At 38.2% G+C, this 21,009-nt stretch overlaps 1 protein-coding gene across 1 annotated transcript in view; it reads left to right on the forward strand.

Annotated features, from left to right (window-relative positions):
- DNAH9 (dynein axonemal heavy chain 9) overlaps positions 1–18,683 on the forward strand; it is a 221,432-nt gene extending 202,749 nt beyond the window's left edge. Inside the window, exons 64-69 of the mRNA XM_026696149.2 lie at positions 884–1,075; positions 1,597–1,788; positions 2,620–2,790; positions 6,333–6,515; positions 7,437–7,826; positions 15,745–18,683. Of these exons, the coding sequence (XP_026551934.2) occupies positions 884–1,075; positions 1,597–1,788; positions 2,620–2,790; positions 6,333–6,515; positions 7,437–7,826; positions 15,745–15,972 (1,356 nt within the window). The 3' untranslated portion in view covers positions 15,973–18,683. The remainder of the gene's footprint in view (positions 1–883; positions 1,076–1,596; positions 1,789–2,619; positions 2,791–6,332; positions 6,516–7,436; positions 7,827–15,744) is intronic.
- The last annotated feature ends 2,326 nt before the right edge of the window (positions 18,684–21,009 follow it).

A 21,009-nucleotide genomic window follows, 5' to 3' on the forward strand; every position in this document is an offset into this window, starting at 1 on the left:
GAGTACTCTTGAACATCGTTATGGCAGACAGGGGACATAAATTTGATCAATTGATAACGTTCATTGATCCCAACTCTAGTCCATGGTGATTCTTTTCCCATGACTTTATTTAGATCAGAAAGTTCTCTAAACAATTGAAACTGAGCAATTGAATTGATTCAATTCAATTGTTTCAAACAATTGAAACTTTTTGTTGCACATTTGTCAGTCACATCACTCCTGCAATTATCCATCTACTCTCTCAGCCACACTATAAGTAGACTATAAGAAGAGCCATCATCTAATAGAGATCAGGCTGTTTGAGAGAGTATTTAATCAAATATTCAGAAAGCATGCTTTTAGATGACTTTTTAAAAACCAGATAAAAGCATTGTGACAACCATAAAGTGACATTTTATTTGTTCAGAGAAAAATCATTATCTAAATAATTTATTTATTAATAAGTCATGAAAATGGCCAAAAAGTGCCAGAATGGATTATCAATGGAAAATAAACTGAGTAGGTCTGGAAGAGAAGCGTTGGCTTTCTCACAATTTCTCAGATCATTGCAAGTAATGAGAATGAGTGGAGATTTTCATAATCCCAGATACTGTTGTCCAATTCTTTGTATAGGTCAGTGTGTCATTATTGCTCTTCACTTCATTTGGCTCCTACCTGAAAACTTAGATCATGGTTATCCAACCTTTCGCTGGTCTGCATTGTATGAAGAGTCTTGGACTCCATATGAAATATATAATATAGTTAATGTATATAAGTAACAAACTTCCTTTATTTTTTAAATATTTTTTATTATGATCTTGTGGGGGCCCATCCAGGGTTGCAAGTTGAACACACCTGACTAAGATGGTATTTATTATGGAAACCAATTTCTCTTTTCCTGCAGGACACCCTGGAGATGTGTACCCGTGAAAATGAGTTCAAGAGCATCCTTTTTGCCCTCTGTTATTTCCATGCTGTGGTAGCAGAAAGGCGCAAATTTGGCCCTCAGGGCTGGAATCGTTCATACCCATTTAACATTGGGGACCTCACAATTTCTGTCAATGTTCTATACAATTACTTGGAGGCTACTTCTAAGGTGAACTGACTTTTTAACTTTCTAATAGGTGATCACTAGATCACTAGGGGTTTTTTTTGAGGGGGATGGGGCAGTGTTCTCTTATCAATGTGCCATTTTTCCCTCCTTCCTTTTGTGACTTTGGAAAAGATTATGCTTTTTATCTAATCATCCTATTTCTGTGAATGTTCCTAACTGGCTTGTACTAGGACAACTTCTCTGAAAAATATTTGTTTGAGTGCTTAGATAAATGTGTTTCTGTCTAAGGAATGGGGGGAAGACTTGTTTTCAGCGACACTCCTACTCTCTTTCAGTTGTCCACACACATACATCTATACACACTTACAAAATCTGTCCCACAGTATGGGGCTTCTCTAAATGAAAACTCTCTGATGTTGCCTGGAGTTGTATAACTGCTATATTACACCCAGTTTCCTACAAAAACAAACTTCCACTTTAAGATTTCCAAAGAATTGGAAAAGAATTGCCTGCTGCTATGCTGTAAGGAACTGGCCCAACTAACTTTCCTTTTTGGCATTTAGGTTCCCTATGATGACCTCCGGTATCTCTTCGGAGAGATCATGTATGGGGGTCACATTACAGATGATTGGGATAGGCGTCTCTGTAAATCCTACTTAGAAGAATTTATCAAGCCTGAAATGCTAGAAGGAGAATTCTTATTGGCTTCTGGATTTCCCCTCCCAGGAAACATGGACTACAGTGGTTATCATCAGGTAGTCTTGGTTTGTGCCCTGATTTGTGTGGGAGTTCATGGCCATACAAGGAAGCAATTTAGGGATTCAGAGCTTTAGGCAAGATCTGTTGCTTCTGTCTTCATAACCCTTTCTGATTGTAAAATGACAATTGGTCCTGTCCTTGTCCAGTTCATGCAAGGATAGAAAAAAACATTTGTGTTGTTGATTCTCTAGCCTTAGGAGGCCTATTGAAAATTTTTATCTGTAAACTCAAAAATAGTTTCAAATTGCAATCCAGGGTATCAGGTTTTTCTAGATGTTTTGGGCAATAGCTCCCATTGATCTTTGCTACTGATCATGCTGGCTGGAATTAAGGGGATTTGGGCCAAAATGTCTGAAAGATGCTAGCTTCTCTGTCATTGTACCTGTACTATACTTTCTGTAGACCTGTGTAGGAATTTCCTAGCAGGAGTCTTTATCCTCACTATTATTATTTTAGAGTACTTTTGACTCTTTAATGTCACCTTGGACAGTCATCAAAACTGTATTCTAATTAGGACTGAGACTGATTCATACCAAAATATACCGAAAAATATATCTGTTGAAAATGCCTAATGATTAATTTTAACTAATTACAATTGGCAAGGGCTCATCTGCTTATAAATGCAGCATCGTGATGATTTGGTTTAACTTAGAGGTTCAGTAAAACTGCAGATGACTGAGAGCATTACATGCCACTCAGAATCACCTGACGATGAGATTGGAAGCTATATAAATATGATGAATTAATGAATGGATGGATAGATGGATGAATGAATGAATACGTGGTATTTGTCATTTGCTGAGTGTACATATCATTTTCCTGCTTAGTATATCGATGATGCCCTACCTCCTGAATCTCCATATCTATATGGCCTCCACCCCAATGCAGAAATTGGCTTCTTAACCCAAACATCAGAGAAGCTTTTCCGTACTGTTTTGGAGCTACAACCTCGAGACACTAATCTTGGAGAAGGTGTAGGGACCACTCGGGAAGAGAAGGTGAGTGAGGAGGACATGCTTGTTTCCTTTCCATGTAGATGGTTTTATTTCATCTGATTTCATTTCATCCCCAAGAGGTTCATGTCATGAGATGCTCACACAGGGAGTTCACTATTAGCCAGATAGTTGCAATACTGGGGAGACATCATGGGTTCCAGAGAAGATCCAGGAGTTTTATATTCTCTTATCAGGCTGCCATCCTCTTAACAGACATAATACACAAGTATATTTTATGACCTCTGCTGATTTGTTATTCTATATAGCAGAGGAAGCTCTTAAAGAAAACCAGTACAATTCATTGCATGTATACATTGACTTATTTACAGAGATGGAAGAAGCAGATCTTCCTTTCATGTTTGCTGCTACAATGTGCAGGAAAAGAATGGAAATTTGATCTGGGGAAGTAGAGAGCCTTGGTTCTTGATGAAGCCTCTCAGGGAGCTTTGGAAAAAAATAAAAAGCCTAGCAAGTGACAGGGCTTCCTTAGACCACTTGGCAATGATGAGAACTGCAGGATTAAGACATTGCTAGGAACTTTGGCTAGGCAAGATGGGCAGGTCATCCTCAACTTGCAACCATTCATTTAGTGACTGTTCAAAGTTAACAACAGCACTGAAAAAAGTGACTTTCAACTGGTTCTTGCACTTACCGCCACCACAGCATCCCCAGGGTCATGTGATCAAATTTTGGATGCCACACAACCAGTGTAACAATGGTTCCAGTGTTCCAAAGAAACTAAGAGAATGTAACAACTGCACATATTGAACTCCAAATAAAAGCTATGTAGTCAGATTAGTTAACCCAGTTATTTATAATTTGTTAATTAAAAAGATCTTGGATTTTACTGCACAGTTACCAAAAGAGACAATGTCTCTTATGAGTTACCAAAAGAGACAATGTCTCTTATGAGTTACCAAAAGAGACAATGTCTCTTATGAGTTACCAAAAGAGACAACACTCTTATCAGGTATTGTCTATTAGGATACTTTCTCCATGGAATGTGGAAGATATGTACAAACTCACTTTTTGGGGAAGACTGATTGTTGCTTTGCCCAGTCAAGCAAAATAAAGCCATCAATAATTATTAGTTACTCTATATTCCTTCCTTTATCAGCATGTATTTTTCAATATTTATTCTTGTTAACATGAACATGAGGGTTTTGTTGCATCATATTTCTATATGGGGTTCCCTTCAAATTCAGTTTTTGTCCTGTCTCCCCTTTCTCTTACTATTTTTGGGAATGTGGCACTTGACATGCCATTGAAAAGCTTTTTTTTAGTTGCCTTCCTAGGGAAAATTACATACCCTTATTGTAGCAACCAAAATTTGGATGGATTTACTCAGTTTCTGATTTGTGATTATTAGTTCCGACTGATTAGAAATGATGGGCTGGGAAATGGAGATACATTTTCTGTAGTTGCAGTGAATGCTTCAAAGTATATTAGGAAGAAGATTGAAACTCCTTCTGTCTCATTTAGTGGCTGCTAATTACCTTATCACCCAACCCATCCAAAATCTGGCAGTTAAGCTATATTTCTTGTATAGTTTGTAGCATGATGCAATGATTCACGTTAAAATTGATTGATTGCATTTGTATCCCATGGCAATCTAACAGCTCTTGGTGGCCTATATCACATAATTTAGATAAATGTATAAAACATTTATGCTATGGTTAAAATAATTGATTAAATAACAGTCATAACACTCTTAAAACGAGTATACAATTTAGCTGTATTAAAATAGAATAACAGATGGTACAGAGCATGAACTTAAGAGAATGCTCTCTGAAATAGTTACATTTATTACAGACAGAGCTGGCATTAATCATCATCATCATATGGAGGCCAAGGACACCCCCAGTGCAGTTACCTGGTTTGCAGATTGGGGAAGCCAGGTTGACACTGCTACTGAATTGGAAGTCTCTCTTCCTCTGAAGTGTTCTACAGAAAATCCCTGATTTATTATCATAATTGAGTCCTTAATTATAGTTATAAGTCATGGTGCTCTTCCTGTTTTTACAACCCTGTATATAAATAGTTGTTAAGTGAATGACAGAGTTGTTAAGTCAACCCATTTTCTTCCGTGGGTGTTTTTTTTGCCGAAAACTTGGAATAAATGCTGGAAACTGGGAAAAATATATTGAAAATTGAGTTCTCATGACTGGGGAATGCTGTAAATGGCTGTAAATGCGAACTGGTTGTGAAGCATCCAAAATGTGACCATGTGACCTTGACCATGCAGGAGGGGGTGTGCCTTTTGGAACTCTGGAACTTGGTCATATGTAGCTCTGGGGAAGTCTATTGTAACTTTGAATGGTTGCTAAGCGACTAGTCATTAAGCGAGGATTATGTGTATATGATGCTTTCTGTCATATCTCCATCCATTTCACTATCAGTCTAGAAGATCAATTATTGGAGTATCAACTTCACCTCACCTTGCAACCAATTGCATTTGTGTACAGATATCACATCCTTCCTACCGTCAAGTGCAGAAAATCAGGAGTCCAGGCAGTTCAAATGAAAGTATAGGCTTATGTAAGCTAAAGCTCCCTACAAGTATCTGACCTACTAATGATCAAGGCAAATTGGTAATAGATAAGAGTCCACAGAATTCCAGGTAGGCTGGATTTTGATCTCTTGTGGACATGAAGGGATTCAAGACTAATGATGCATTTGACCACTCTCTTGGGCTCAGCCTGGTTATCTCCTACGTCTATGTTACCATGGTGCAAAACCTCAGGGACTTTGTCACTTATACCTGAGCAGTTGGGGCTTCAACCCCCACTTGCCTCTCACCTCAAATAGAGCTTATTAGTCACTTACCTCTTCTCACATTTGATGCAATTCATTTGAATCACTGGCAGATGGACTGAATATTACATTACACATGGGGTATATGTCAAATCTTAATACTGCTCAGATACTCCATTGACCTAACCTTTTGTCTAGGTAGGTTGGTGCCAGGGATCTTCACCGTGGGTCCTCCTCATTCTCTTTCAGCAGTGGACTTTCTAGTTTAAGTTCCAAATTCTGCCAACAATTGAATCTTATAGTGCAATTTGGGCAGAGATGCTGCCAAATTGCAGCCTGAAGGTGCAATAAAATAAAATAAAACCAGACAACCACTGCCTCTGAGTTATTGCATTTGACAATTGCTGAATAAAATGACTCTTAAGGAGGTTCAGTAAGTGTGTTCTAATGTTTTCTCCCCTTCCTTTTATGACTTCATCTATATTCAGATTAGAACTGCCTTAATCTGAAATTGAGGCACAGGCACAGAGAATCAAGAGAGAGAAAAAAAAGAATATCTGCATAATGTGTGGCCATTTTCAAAACCATTTTATGTACGTGGAACTTCTATGAATGCTTGTAGATGTAATAATCCGTCAGATGGCTTGATTAAAGGAGCCAGGCTTGGACTTACTCAGCTTTTTTTCAATAAAGGGAAATTAACTTTAACAACTTAATTACAACAACTTAATTCAAGTTGTTCATAACTGTATAGGTAAGTTTCAGCAATATTCCCTTACTCTGGCATATAGGTGAAGGCACTGCTTGATGACATCCTGGAGAAATTAACGGACGAATTTAACATTCCCGAGCTTATGGCCAAAGTAGAAGAGAGAACACCATACATTGTGGTTGCCTTCCAGGAATGCGAACGCATGAACTTTCTCACTAGTGAGATCAAGAGGTCACTGAGAGAGCTAGACCTGGGACTGAAGGTACAAACTCCTCCCCCTCCACTTTTTGTATAATTTTGAACACCATTTAGAGACAACAAGAAAACACTCAGTTTATGAGGGGTAGCCTACTATCAGAAAGCTAATGTATAACATTAGCTAAAAAGAACATTATACACCCATGTGAATAAATAAATATAAATAAACAGCCAGTTTGATGTAGTGATTAAGGTGCTGGCCTAGAAACTAGGATGTTGCCTTCCATTCTTCCAAGGTCAGTAAAACAAGGACCCGGATTGTTGGGGGCAATATGCTGATTCTGTAAACCACTTAGAGAGGGTTATAAAGCACTGTAAAGCAGTATATAAGTCTAAGTGCTATTGCTATTACCTGAGGAATTGTCTTCTCCCATCCCATCCAGTCTGGCAGGGAGGATATGTTGTGGATACCATTAGTCAAATAATTTGGACTATTGCTATTGCTATTGTGAATTCTAGTCCTGCCTCAGGCCAGTCACTTTCTCTCAATTCAGCTCACTGGTTGTTGCTGTGGGGAAAATAGTAAGAGAAGGAATATTATGAACGCTCACTACCTTGAGTTATTTATAACAATAGTAAAGGTGGGATAAATATACAATAAATAAATATACAGAAAATAGCTAATAACTTGCATTATCGCCATTTTGAAAACCAAGCAAAAGCTAGAAAAATGCCAATTCAATCAAATAATGATAAAAACTTGTGATATAGCAGAAGTATCCAAACTATTCCACAAATATTTCCCAGTTATTTTAGGAGTGTTTCAAGTTGTTAAACTAGTTGATTTTCCATTTTTCTACCTTTGTTTGCAGCTGAAGGGTGAATGATTTTCAGATGTCTTGCAAATCCTGCCAAATGTTTTCCCCTGTTTCGTGCATTTTGGCTGAAACATGTTTGTCACACTCCTTTTTCTTACATGTTTTAGGGTGAATTAACCATGACCAATGACATGGAAACTTTACAGAATGCCATCTTCTTAGATATGGTGCCTGAATCATGGACCAGGAGAGCTTACCCTTCCATGTCTGGTTTAGGCAGTTGGTTCACCGACCTTCTCAATCGCATCAGAGAGCTTGAAACATGGATAGGAGACTTCGTGCTACCATCTGTGGTGTGGCTGGCAGGATTCTTTAACCCACAGTCTTTCTTGACAGCTATCATGCAGTCCATGGCCCGAAAAAATGAGTGGCCTCTGGACAAAATGACACTGCAATGTGACGTGACTAAGAGAAACCGTGAAGAGTTCACCAGTCCTCCACGGGAAGGTGCATATATTCATGGCTTGTTTATGGAAGGTGCACGCTGGGATATGCAGGTAAATGCAAAGATTTAAGGGTTGCTGCTACTTGATAAGTCACCAAAATCAGGGCATTCCTTATTGTGAAACAATAGTCCCAGAAGAATTAGACTGTGCATGGCCAAGACTGTGGCTCATCATTAACTTAGATTTACCACTTCTCTGGTGGAAATTCAAACTCACCTCCTGGAAGTATGCCATTTGTCTTTAAAAGCCTGGGGTAAGAGCTCTGCTATGCATATTCATAGCCTTCTTCTAAAGTACAAAATTGGTGTTTTCTTGGAATTCATCATTTAGAGATACTGTAGATGGATTAAGTTAAAAACCATAATCATGATCTGGTAAGGTTGCATTAAAAACAAAGTGTGTGGAACATTTCAGGTCAAATTGTTAAAGCCAGGCTAGAGCTGATTGTTGTTTCAAGTGGCAAATAAAACACATATCAGAAGGTGGGGGTGGTAACGAGGATGGGGAGGATAAACTTCAGTGCCTTGCCGATTCATTTGACCTAGCTTTTGCTTTTACACTTTTTAATGGGTTTTCATTTCTGTGCTGCGGCTTGCATGTTCAGAGAGGAAGAAATCTGTGTCAAATAGCTAAACAAGAAATAGAGACCTCAAAAGATCTCCTCTGTGCTTTTCGTTTGTGAGACACCTATGGCAACTTGGAAAGAACTGTGCCCATTTCTTTTTTTTAATTCTGAAGTCTCTTTGTAATTCTCTGGCTAGATGGTCACCTAGCTTGGGACCCAAAGAACTGTCCAGCCCATCAGCCTATAGAATTATAGGCTTAAAGAGACTATAAAGCAAGCGTACAGTTGGACTTAAGTGTAGTGCACAAAATTATCTGCTACGATGTCCTACCAATCAATGACTACTTCAGCTTCAACTGTAACAATACACAACAGCACACAACAGATACAAACTCAATGTTAACCGCTCCAGACTTGATTGCAGAAAGTATGACTTCAGCAACAGAGTGGTCAATGCCTGGAATGCACTACCTGACTGTGTTGTTACATCCTCTAACCCCCACTCCTTTACCCTTAAACTATCCGCTATTAACCTCACCCCCATTCCTAAGAGGTCTGTAAGGGACATGCATAAGTGCACAATCGTACCTACCATCCCTGTCCTTTTGTCCCTATTTATTTGTCCCTATTTCCTGTATTCTTACTCATGCTTATACTTACACCTATTATCTTGTAAGCAATTGACAAATCAAATAATTAAAAAAAATAAAAAGCAAGCAGGGGGCAGCTCCAGGGTGCAGGCCTAATCTGGACCTTTATTTGTGGATCCGACTCCTTTAGGAAGCCTAGATTTTCCACAGCTGCTCTCTCCACCCCATCTCTTCTGTGATCCTGAGCCCACCTCTCTAGTTTTCCCAACTGACAATGGAGACAGTGGAGACTCCTTCAGTGTCCCAATAGTACAGGAGATGTTTTTGAAAGCAGCACAGGAGGCATTTTGGATTTTAAAAAGAAATTGCAGGGCTTCATTTATGCTACTTTCAGTCATCCAGGGTGTGGATGAAAAGTAGTTTAAATATAATGGATGGAACCAAAGCAAGTATGCTGAAAATAAGCATTCAACAAAATAGGACAATATAAACTATTTGGGTATTGTGCTGTGATTATTGTGCTCTCAGTGAACTTTTATTTTTCCATCCTCTTCCCACCAGAGACCTTGAAACACTTACCCCCAAAACCCATGCTTTAAAGAGAAGGAGGCAAAATTACTGATGTCAGAATTTGCATTTCCACAGGCATTACACGTGCATTATATTGTGCTTTACACCGCTTTTACCTCCCACTCCACAACTCTTTATTTTTGGCAGGAAACACAGAAAACCCTTGCCAAAGGAACAGCTGGTGCTGTTAGCCTTGAAGCTGAAAAGCTTCTTGGCTCTTATCCCATTTCTGAAACATTGCAATCAATGTCTTTTATTCTTTAACCTTGTTCATCTCAGAGTATCAGGTCAGAGTCATCTCATTGCTCAGCACTTTGACCTTGCATGAGCCCCAGCAAGAGGAACCAAGGCTAGGAGCTCAGAGGCTGGGGGCCCTATGGAGCATTTAAAAGGTGTAAGCATAAGCTGAAAAAGGCTAAGTCTGAGCAGGTAGAACAGTGAAGGATGGCATTCATTTTCCTGTTAAGAGGATAAGAATTCACTTGAATGCGTGGCAGAATAAGAGTGATGCTCTTGTCCAGCAATCAGAATAAGGTACTAAAGGATCTGGATGGTAACTGGAAACTCAAAAGCTGGGAAAGCAAAAGCTGGGAAAAACACCAGGCTCCTCCAAATCTCTTTTTCAGACTGTTGTGTTTCTTGGGAATCATGTTCATAAACATGGCTATGCTCCAAGCTGCTGAGCTGCATCTAGAGGCAGCTGTTCCCTCTATTTCCTCTTCCAAGTCCACCTGGAGGATCAAGGAGCTGTAACTACTGTATTTGATTGTTTGTCTAGGATATATTTCCCTTAATTTCTTTCAGATGTTGTATCACTCTAGGGCAGGAGTTCCTAAAGTTTTGCCTTTTAGTGCAATCTTAATGTACCCCAAATCCAAACACCAAAATGAACACAGATAAACAATAAAAGCAATAAAATGAAACTTTGGGAAAGGGGATTTTGTAATAATCTAATCTAATCCCTTAGACTCTGCGTTTCCCAAGGTATGGGTGCTACACTAAAATATCATCGAATAAAGCAAAATTTAATTAAAAATATTTAAGCAACATTTGAGAGACTATATCAGCTATTTGTAATTGTCTGATTCTTGTTAACTTTAGCAACAAAAATGTGCACCAGTAACCTTAGAACTGATTATGCTCATCATTCTAACAAGCCTTTTGGAGTCCAGTTAAATAAAGATATTAATTAAAAGTTCCAAGAGGAGTTCTGCCATTTTTATAAACTTCTTTTAGATTTTCTTTCTCTGTCCTTTTCTTTAATATTTAATTCCAAACCAGTTATCCAATAATTTAATTCAGCCGGCATCTTTGATGTTTGTTTTCAACGATCAGCTTCTATTAAATCCTCTTTAAGTTTTTTCCAAAATCATCAAATAATCCAATATCTATAAGTTTAAATTTGTGTCAAAATCACCAAACAAACCCAAAGTAATTTCTTCATGTTTTTTCCTTTTATCTTAATATTCTGTGTTTTTACTTTTCAGGGTTTCAATGTTAGCATAACAAAGTTTCTCTTATTTTGTATTGATTTTGTATCAATTTCCAAGTTTAAAAGAACTTTTTAAAAAATCACTAAAATTTTCCTTTACCGCACTCTGTTAGGGTGCACTCTGTTATGGCGTGCTCTGTTATGTCCAAGTTCCACCCTTTCTTTTCACTTTCCTTCTCAGTTTAAGGCTTTTAAATTTCAATAGTTCAATAGGTCCAATTATCAGATTTTTCCCTTTTTGAGACCTTCAAGTTCAGCCTTAATTGTGCCTGTCTAGTGCAACACATATGTTTATCCAATGTAAACAAATTTTTCTTCTATTTTCTGAGTTCCTCCTTCAATTTAGCTCTTTCAAAGTTCAAAGCCACTTTCCTTTATATCCAAATTTTCTTTTCACTTTCTCTGGTCGCCACTATTGCAATCTTTCTTAAAATTCCTTTTTGGTTTAATTCCAGGGTACCTTAATATCCATATATTTCAGCTAGTTTGCCTGGTCTTTACACTGCCCACTTCTTCACTCCAGCACGATCTTACTTTCTGAATAGCCTTCTGTCTTCAGGGTGGCCATTTCTGACCACCGCTACAGCCCGTCTTCGGAGGGAGTTTGCCTAGTCAATGAGGGGAGATGTGGCTCCCCTCAACCTGACAGGCAGTGTCCCCCTTCTTCACCACCCCTACAGGGTGGTTCTGGCTTTGTTTGGAGCCCTCCAATGTGGGTAGCATGGATCAAAGTCACGCATAATCGCAGACTTTGATCTGTCCATGATGGAAAAGCCACCGGAAGTCCCTCACATTAGAAACTGTTTTATACTGGCTTGCATGTGGGCCTGTGTAACCCAGTATTGTGACATTTTTTATTTCTGTTCTTTTTTTTATTTGTTCTTTTTAAAAAAGTAAATCTTTATGTTCTTAAAAAAAGGTAATCCAAGTTAACAAATATTGCATTACAATATTTATGTGACTATATGTCCTCCTTCACATGTGCGTGAACTGAAATGTAGTTTGAGAATTATTTAGAACTGTAGAACAGTAATAATATTTTATAGGTACAGCAAAACACAGCAGAGTGTGCACTACATTTCAGCAGTTGGGGGAAATTAATTTGAGACTGGCAAACAACAATGAAATTAACTCAGGAACAATAATCAGGTATTGCACTACATGAACTGCTCTCTCTCTCTCTCTCTCTCTCTCTCCACCCCCCCTTCTCTCTCTCCTTCTCTTTCTCTTTCTGTCCCTCTGTCCCTCCCTCCCCCCTCTCTCTCCTGCACTCTCTCTTTTTCTCCCCACCCAATTTTTCATAGTAGGAAAGGAGTGGGTTAGTAATTCTAGCGCTGGGATTAGCAAATATTCCTGATAACAATGTACAAGAGATAGAGAAAAGTGAAGATAAGGAATTAAGAGTTATTCCTTATTTTTCCTTATTAAGGAGAAGTGAGATCTTTAGAGAAATTAGGTGACACACCTACCTTTTTACAGAATGATGAATATTTGGAAATGTATAGAGATCAAACAGAATTTAAAAAATTATCCATTAATTCAGCATGAGATGATTACCTATCCAGAGATGATTCTGAGGCAATATAGGCAGGGACAAGGGTTACACTTGTGGCTGTAAAACACAAACTATGTTGAGGAAATTAAGTGTCTGAGTAGATCATTATCAACCATCCTGGAATGAGGGTGGAATAAATTTGGAATGGAGAGTCAAAAAGTAATGGAATCAGACAAATTCAAGGAAATAATAAGAGGAAGCAGCAGCAAGGGAGTAAAGTACTGGTATAAGAGACAAGATCCTGCTTTGTTGTCTTTTACACATGTAAGTCCCTACAAGGCTTTATTTCTGACTCTACCTGCCAGAATTGGGCAGTCCATGGATGTCCAAGGGACTCAAGGCAATATCCATCTGGAAGCAGGTTGAACCACAATAGGTGGTTTCCCAAAGTTAAAAGTTAATTGATTCATTGAAAGCACCCAAAGAAATAAGGGCTTCATGATGTATAAAGGCAATCAATCTGTTGGAGGCTATAAGAACACCCCGCCTTCCTGGCTCTCTGGACACACAAGATGTCCTTGGATGGTCCAAGGAAAACAGAAAAAAGGAAAAAAGAATTGAAACAATGAAAACTGAAGCTAGCTATCTGAGCAGGAAATGGATAATTCTTGCAGCAGTAGGATAAATTCCCATTTCTGTGTATTGAATTCTACAATGCTAGAATACACGAGCTATCCAAACTTGACAATAATTCTAGGCTTCCAAAGGGCCATTATTTTGTGCATTTGGGCATATTCAGGAATAGAATAGAAGAAAAGATACAATAGCTTGTTTCTGGGACATGAAAAGAAATCTCAAAAGATGTTCCTTGATACTTCACCAAAGAAGAATTTTTCAATAACAAAACTTTTCATGCAAAACTATTCAAACATATCAAGATCAATTCTCTTTCCCTCCTCAAACAATTGCCCTTTGAGTTCATAGGCCTCACAAGTGAGGCAAAGTCAGTGGGGACTTCATCTGGTCTTTGACAAGAACAAACAATAACTATTTTAAAGATTCCTTATGTTTTGCTGTGAAGCACAGCATAAAAATAATTATGTTCTTTCTTAGTGCTTAAGCATGTCTTTTTCCAACTAGGGATATTTGTGGTGAGAGAATAAAAGCATTTTTGTGTTAAAATAAATCTCCTGATTTTCCATCCAGTAGCAACATATGTATTCTTGTGGGGTCAGATGGATGGCGGTTTAAAATTTAGTTACTGTGTGATGTGTAGCCAATCTTTCTGGGATACGTATCCACTAGAAATTAATCTTTGGAAAGGATGGGAGGAGAACTGTCAGCATTGATTGTAGCCATCACTTTAAAAGGAAATGTCTTGCTAAAGTGGAATTGCTCCCCAAAGGGATTGTCTAGAATTTCTTTATACCAGGTTAAGGCCGGGCCAAGCTGCCGATAGACCTTTTTTTGGTTGGGTTTACTTAGATGAGAACAAAGAGAAACTTTATGGAAGCAAGTTTGTACTACTAAATCAGGATTTAAGGAGAAATTTCCAAGACACTATAAAGCACAAAAGCCTAGAGTAAATCTCATGCATTCTCAGGTGGGATTTTACCCATTGGGTTCAACCAAGACTTCTATCCTTTTCATTTTGCTCTATATTGCTAATTAATTATCAAGCTGCCTTTGCCTTCTATCTAATGGAAGGGTATATTCTGGAGAATAAGCATTGCTTTAATTAAGGCAAAGACAGGAATGGAATGTTAGTGAATTTCCCGTTTTGCCATTAATTATCCATGCAGGGATTCCTCCTCCATCTTCATTAGCTATCTTTAATCATTGGCTGGAAAGGTGGAGGTGCTTAGATATAGAAGGAAACAGTGATTTGTGGGATATCATTTTAATAGCATTGCTCATCTCTCTGTTCTGTGTTTCTGTATACGTAGTCCTCAACTTACAACACTTTGCTTAGTGACCATTCAAAATTACAGCGGTACTGAAAAAAGAGGCTTATGGCCAATTTTCACACTTATAGTCTTTGAAGCATCCCCCATGGTCACGTGATGTAGATTCAGACAACTGATTCACATACATGATGGTTGCAGTGTTCCTTTTGCAATCTTCTGACAAACAAAATCAGTGGGGATACCAGATTCATTAACAAATGTGGCAAGAAAAGTCGTGAAACGGGGCAAAATTCACTTAACAAATTTCTCCCTTAGCAATATAAATTTTGGGCTCGATTGTGATTGTAGGTTGAGGACCACCTGTTTTGGCTAGGGTATATATTATCACAATAGAATACTGTAACCTGCCCAGAATTACCCTGTGGTAAGTTGGGCGGGTAATAAATTTGATAAATAAATATAATCATATAATCCTGTAATCCTTTTCACTTTTTATTCTAGCCTCTGCACTTGGAGGTGCTGCTTTTTTGAATCCAGCTTGATGTCTGTTGTTTGCTTTGTGCTTGCCTGTTCAGTGATGAGTTTGTATTTCTAATGCTGCATGCAAAGGCAAAATTTCCTTTCAAGCAGTATATCACACTGCTTTAATGTCTGATTAAAAACAACTGCAGAAAAGTCCAAATCTGATCAGAGCAACAGCATGGGGAGAAGAGGAGCTTAATCCACATATATGTGCGTCACATTTTCTTTACCTAAGTTGCCCTCTCTGAAGCTGCTATTAGCAGTACCAATGAAAAAACAAACATATGTATTTTTACCTTCCCTCTAGTGTTGAGTGTCTCAGTTGTATTTGATTGGATTTCTGTTTCCAAGAATCGGGTATTGGTAGTATTTACTGAGATGCTGTTGAATACTTTAGTGACTTGGTAATTTCTCTGCTTCCTGGTCCACTCATTGCTCAGGCTTATGTTTACAAGGATTAACCTATTTTAACGAGTTCAAACTTTGCTAATTCGGAACAGTTAAATACAGAAGTGATTACATAGTTGCTTCATTATTTTCAGAACTCTGCACAAATTAACATACTTCACACAGAAGTTTCTGGACACAGCATTAAGGGTAGGGTGTGCAAAATATTTTACTTCGAATCACTTCTAAGTGTGTAACCGTGAAATGTCTTGCTTTGAGGCAAATGTGCTGCTTCTAGTGCGAAGCTGGCTGTTATGAATATTTTGGTAGTGTAATCAAAACGGGTTGTTTTCATGAAGTTCTGTGCTCAGAATGATTCATCTTTGTAAGAAGAATAGGCAGAGTTAGCAATATCTCATCTTTAAACATTACTCTTTGCAGGCTGGATTAATTGCTGATGCCAGACTGAAGGATTTGACTCCACCCATGCCGATTATTTTCATCAAAGCCATCCTTGTTGACAAGCAAGATACACGCAACGTATATCCTTGTCCTGTATATAAAACTCGCCAAAGGGGTCCTACCTATATTTGGACATTTAACTTGAAGACTAAAGAGAAACCATCCAAATGGATTTTAGCAGGGGTTGCTCTCCTGCTGCAAGTGTAGACTTCCGTTCACTTCTCTTTTTGTAGCAAAAAAAAAGTTATCTTATTTGGTATTTGCTTCAGAGAATGAATGAATGCCCAGTGTTGTTTCATGCTTGTGTACATCTTTCAAAAAATGAAAGACGAGTTGAATTATCTTCAAGCACACCACAGGGTTTCAAGTTTATTACATTTTTAAATAAAAGGTGCCTCCTTGGTTTATGTACCATAAATAAATAATAACTATTATTCAATTTACAAAACAGGGGACATGTTTAAATAATAGGTAAACAGGCATAGAAATTCATGCAAGCCAGTCTTAGGCCTTCAGATATGTTGGGACTATAATTCTCAGAATTCCTAATTAACATGGCTGTGCCAGTGGTAGGATTCAATTTTTTTTACTACTGGTTCTGTGGGCGTGGCTTGGTAGGCGTGGCAGGGGAAGGATACTGTAAAATCTCCAATCAGAGGTGGTATTTGCCGGTTCTCTGAACTACTCATAATTTCCACTACCGGTTCTCCAGAACTGGTCAGAACCTGCTGAATACCACCTCTGGGCTGTAGTAATTGATATTTCTGGAAGTTGTAATCCTGGTTTATTTGGAGTGTAGTGCCAGCATGCAAAAGGCTAGCTTCAGCTGAAACATTTTTGAATGGTGACATAAATATTGCATAAACATCAATGGGAAAACCATTCCATCAACAGAGATCCAGATCCTAAAAAGCTTTTCTTCTCTGTTTCCTTTCAGCCACAATTCATTTGGCAAGGAGGCCTAGAATAGAAGGGATGGGGAAGGGTTTGACATGAATGGTCTTTTAGGTGTACTGGTCCTAAACCATGAGAAGCTTGAAAGATCAATACCACTGTGTTCAATCTATATATATAAAAGCAAAATACCACTCATGCATCATCACCAAATCTCCAGAACCGTTAAGTCTACAAACTTGAAATTTGGCACGTATGTTCCTCTTGGCTTCTAGGTGCTTACTAAGAAAAGATTTTTGAAATGGCCAACAATATTTCGTATATTATTATTAACACGCTCTGATGCTAAGGAGTTCTACTCCCCCTATCCACCTGCAAAACACAAGCAGAGGAGAGGAGTTTCAGTTTTAGTTTCACAGCACCAAGCAGCTTTAGTACAGAACAGTTGAGCTAAGCCACACCAAGGTTCCTTGCTGTCTCCTTGTTCACACAGCAAATACTTTTTCAGTTTCCAAACATCTCTCAACTTTTTCACACACTGACAGGACACTAGCCAGATGAATACTGATGGATGTTGGTAAGCAGAGGCAGAATTCTCCCCCCCATTTTCCTTCCCAAAAAGTAAACCCGACCACATAGTGTCATAGTGAAGCATGGGTATAGAGTTAGTTGGTTATAAAAATATACAGCAAGCAGTTCAAACCCCATTTTTTGAATACCTATTTGCTAATTAAGCTGCAAAACATCAAATGTAGAGAAGAGCACAATTTTTTAGTACTCCTACCTACTATTGCATGATGCAAAGAGAAAGTGCTGTTGTGTTGGATTTTTTTTCTCCAGAGCCAAATTTTGGCATTGGCTTAAAAATGAGACTTTCATACACTTTGAGGTGTAAGCAAGTACATTTGAGATGTTTCTTTGCTGATGGTTCATGTCCTAGCAATGCAGAGAAAAAGTGGCAATGTTATTAAACAAGGTGAATCTGTAATGTAGAAAGTAAATATAACAGTTTGAATGGAACTAATTTGTTTATAAAAAAAATATATTTCTACTCTGTTGTCAACAATGGCCTTCTCCTGCCCCCTACTTTGCAATGATACTGTGTTTTCTTACTGCTCAAATTATATGTGTCTGATTGTACATGTTAAGCTCATACCTGCTTGTCCAAACCAGCTTTTTGAGTTAGTGGGAAAACCATAGAAGAGAGTTCATATTAAAAGTTTAAATAAGGATTCCTGTAATTCTCCTTGAGTGATCCCATAATTTCAAAACACCAGTTTCTTGTTATACCGTTTGTTGTTTTTGAAGTTTCTATGAGGATTCTTTTCACATTTTAACCATAGTTAACTGTGGTGTTCCCCCATTAGGTGAAAATATCAGATAAGAATATCATCAGGACACCTAATTATTGTTTATAAAATGTCCACAATAGTGACAGAAGAGTCACAGCATATATTTCTCTGCCCCCTCATGAATGAAAATGGCTTTCTCTTGAGATAACTCGTCATCAAGACAATCTCCAACTATGATAGCTGATTCAGATGGGTGCTGGTAAACTATTTATCAAAATCCATGGCAAGAGGCCAGATCTATTTGTCTCCAAGGAATGTATCTGATTACTGACAAAGAAATACCAGTGTGCACTTAGCGTGTGAGATTATTGGCAGTACAAATGCTTTGTTAGAATCTGAATTGCTTTTGCATCATAAACACAATGCACCAAGAATCTTAAATCTCCAGCACAAACACAGCCTTATTATTCTGAGAGGCTTAAGCATTTGTTGGGGGTGGGTGGGATCTCAGGAAAACAAATCTTAACACTTTAAAATCCATGCTTGAGAAATTGAGTTGTATCTCCTTCTGCTTTTCTACTTTTTTTAAAAAAAAATTAAAGTTAAGGGAGCAGGATACAGATATGAATAACTACATCTACTAGATATGTAATGCACTCTCTTGCAACTCACTGCTTTGATGAAAAATTAAATGTCATTAATAAAGGAACTCAATGATAACCTTTGCTGGTATCATGACACTATTAGTTTCATTTTTAAAAATTCCCCACTGTGCTCGCTTTATTTCTATAAATAAGTAGCAGACGGTCTTTATCCTCTTTGTAGATTTCCACTTACCATTCTTCAAAGGGAGATTTCATGCACTATAACATAATTTTCTGGGAATTAAAGTGAGATTTGAGTATTAAAAGCAAGTTCTGACTTTCTGAATCTTAATATTTTAGGCTCTTCTAAAATGCAAGCTCCCTTATTTAACAGAACAGCATGATTAAAAGGCTGCCACCACAGTGGATGAATTGGTCATCCATACTCAGTGGAAGCAATTTGGTCTCAATGGCACTGCACAGTCTTTGAACCTGTTTTATATTCCCCATTATGGTGGCTTGAAAGAGAATTGTAATGGGAAAGGTATGGCATATTAAAGGCCAACCATGGTAAGTCTGAAATCGAAAGCTTGACAAACTGCAAGCTTAAACACCTGTGTGTTTTTAAAAAATAGTTCTTAGAGAGGTTGTCTTTTTACACAAAAAGAAGGGGGAAAGGCATGAAGTGACCTCAAAATTTTAAGTGTGAAGACATAGGCTCTAAGGTGATGAATACTGCAATATTCAGTACCACTGCAATATAAAAGAGCAATGATAGGAAGCTTTGTTGACTGATTCTGTCAAGTCCATCCAAGAAATTCTTGACTTCTCCGGCTGACAGCTTGTGACTGCAGAAAACTGAAGGCTTAACTTGATACTGATGTCAGGATTTAGGCTTTTCCCAACTTGCACCTGGCTCTAGCATAAACATGACCTGAAAACATTTTGGTTCAGCTGTATTCCTATGGCACTGCTTCCTTTCCATACCCCAGTCTCTGATTCAGTTGGAGTTAAATGTCCCTTAGCTGTATTGCTATTAACATAACATCTTCCTCCATTCCAACACCTTATTCTGATAAACTCCAAGGAGAGTTTCAAAGTTGATAAAATCATTAAGGGTTTCTTATCCATTATCTTGGAAGGAACTCAAGTGATTATAGTGGCTGGAAAGATGATAGATAGGAAAGTTCATCATGCCTGTTCACTTTCATGGTACAGTATTCTGTTTGAAGAGTTATCTCAGTTTCAGCATAATCCAGAGGCCAATTACAAACCCTAATGCATTGGATGTATTCACCACTGGACGTAACACTATCAGTCTCAATCATTAATGCTTATATTTCAGACTAATGGTTCACTGTTTGAGCTGACACCAAAGTAAGTGGCCAAAAGAGCATTTACAATCCACACATAAAGGGAGACATGGACTATTATTTCCTATTAAAAGCTGCTTATAAGTGGCACTGTTCAGAGATTGTGGCTATATTGACCACAGGCTGTGGGAGTTTTAGTTTCAGTTTCAGTGTATCTGCAGAACATCAGCATGGAGAAACCAGCCCTTAGATCCTGCTTTGATGGGCATCACTGTCAGTGGTGATATTCAATTTTTTTTACTACCGTTTCTTGGTGGGTGTGGCATGGCGTGGCTTGGTGGGTGTGGCCTGGTGGGCGTGGCAGGGGAAGAATACTGTAAAATCCCCATTTCCAACCCACTCCAGGGGAAGGATACTGTAAAATCCCCATTCTCTCCCCACCTCACTAACCTGCTTTTCAGATCCACACTCCTGTGCAGGGCAACAAAAGAAGACTCAGATGATCAGCTGGGACTCTGATCAGCTGGAACTCAGGAGGTAGTGAATAGATGGGGGTGAGGCCAACCAGAGGCGGTATTTACCGGTTTTCTGAACTAATCAAAATTTACACTACTGGTTCTCCAGAACTGGTCAGAGCCTGCTGAATACCACTTCTAATGACTGTACATCTAGAAGTATCTTATCTGTCTTAGCCAATTGAACTGTAGCCACTTAAAGTGGGGGATAAGGAATGTTAAACACCTTGGGATTTATTTACCATTAGCGTCCAGATAGGACTCCAAGTCTGATCAACAAAAATCTGAACAACCTTTAAACAAATGATTTGTGATTTTTGAGGAAAGCTGCATAAGCACTGTCTTATGGGAAAGATAGGTTCTTTAGGGACAAACAGAATTTATTTCTTAATTTTCTATTTGACACTCTTGCATAATAAATGACCGTGACTCCCATCTGACTCATTGATGGATAAATGCTATACATAATTCATAGATTATTTCCAACACTGCTTTCAATCTTTTCTACTGTGTATGGGTGGCAATAGTGCTTTTATACCAAAAACTGGGTTGAGATTCACACGGTTTATTTATTACAATTAGTTCATTAAATGTCTGTAATTGGACAGATAATTCAGTGGTTGCATTTATAAATGCACTTAATTTA

This window comes from Pseudonaja textilis, chromosome 2 (assembly GCF_049901715.1).
Source record: "Pseudonaja textilis isolate UNSWEBS1 chromosome 2, rPseTex1.2, whole genome shotgun sequence".
NCBI classification, from domain to species: Eukaryota; Metazoa; Chordata; class Lepidosauria; order Squamata; family Elapidae; genus Pseudonaja; species Pseudonaja textilis.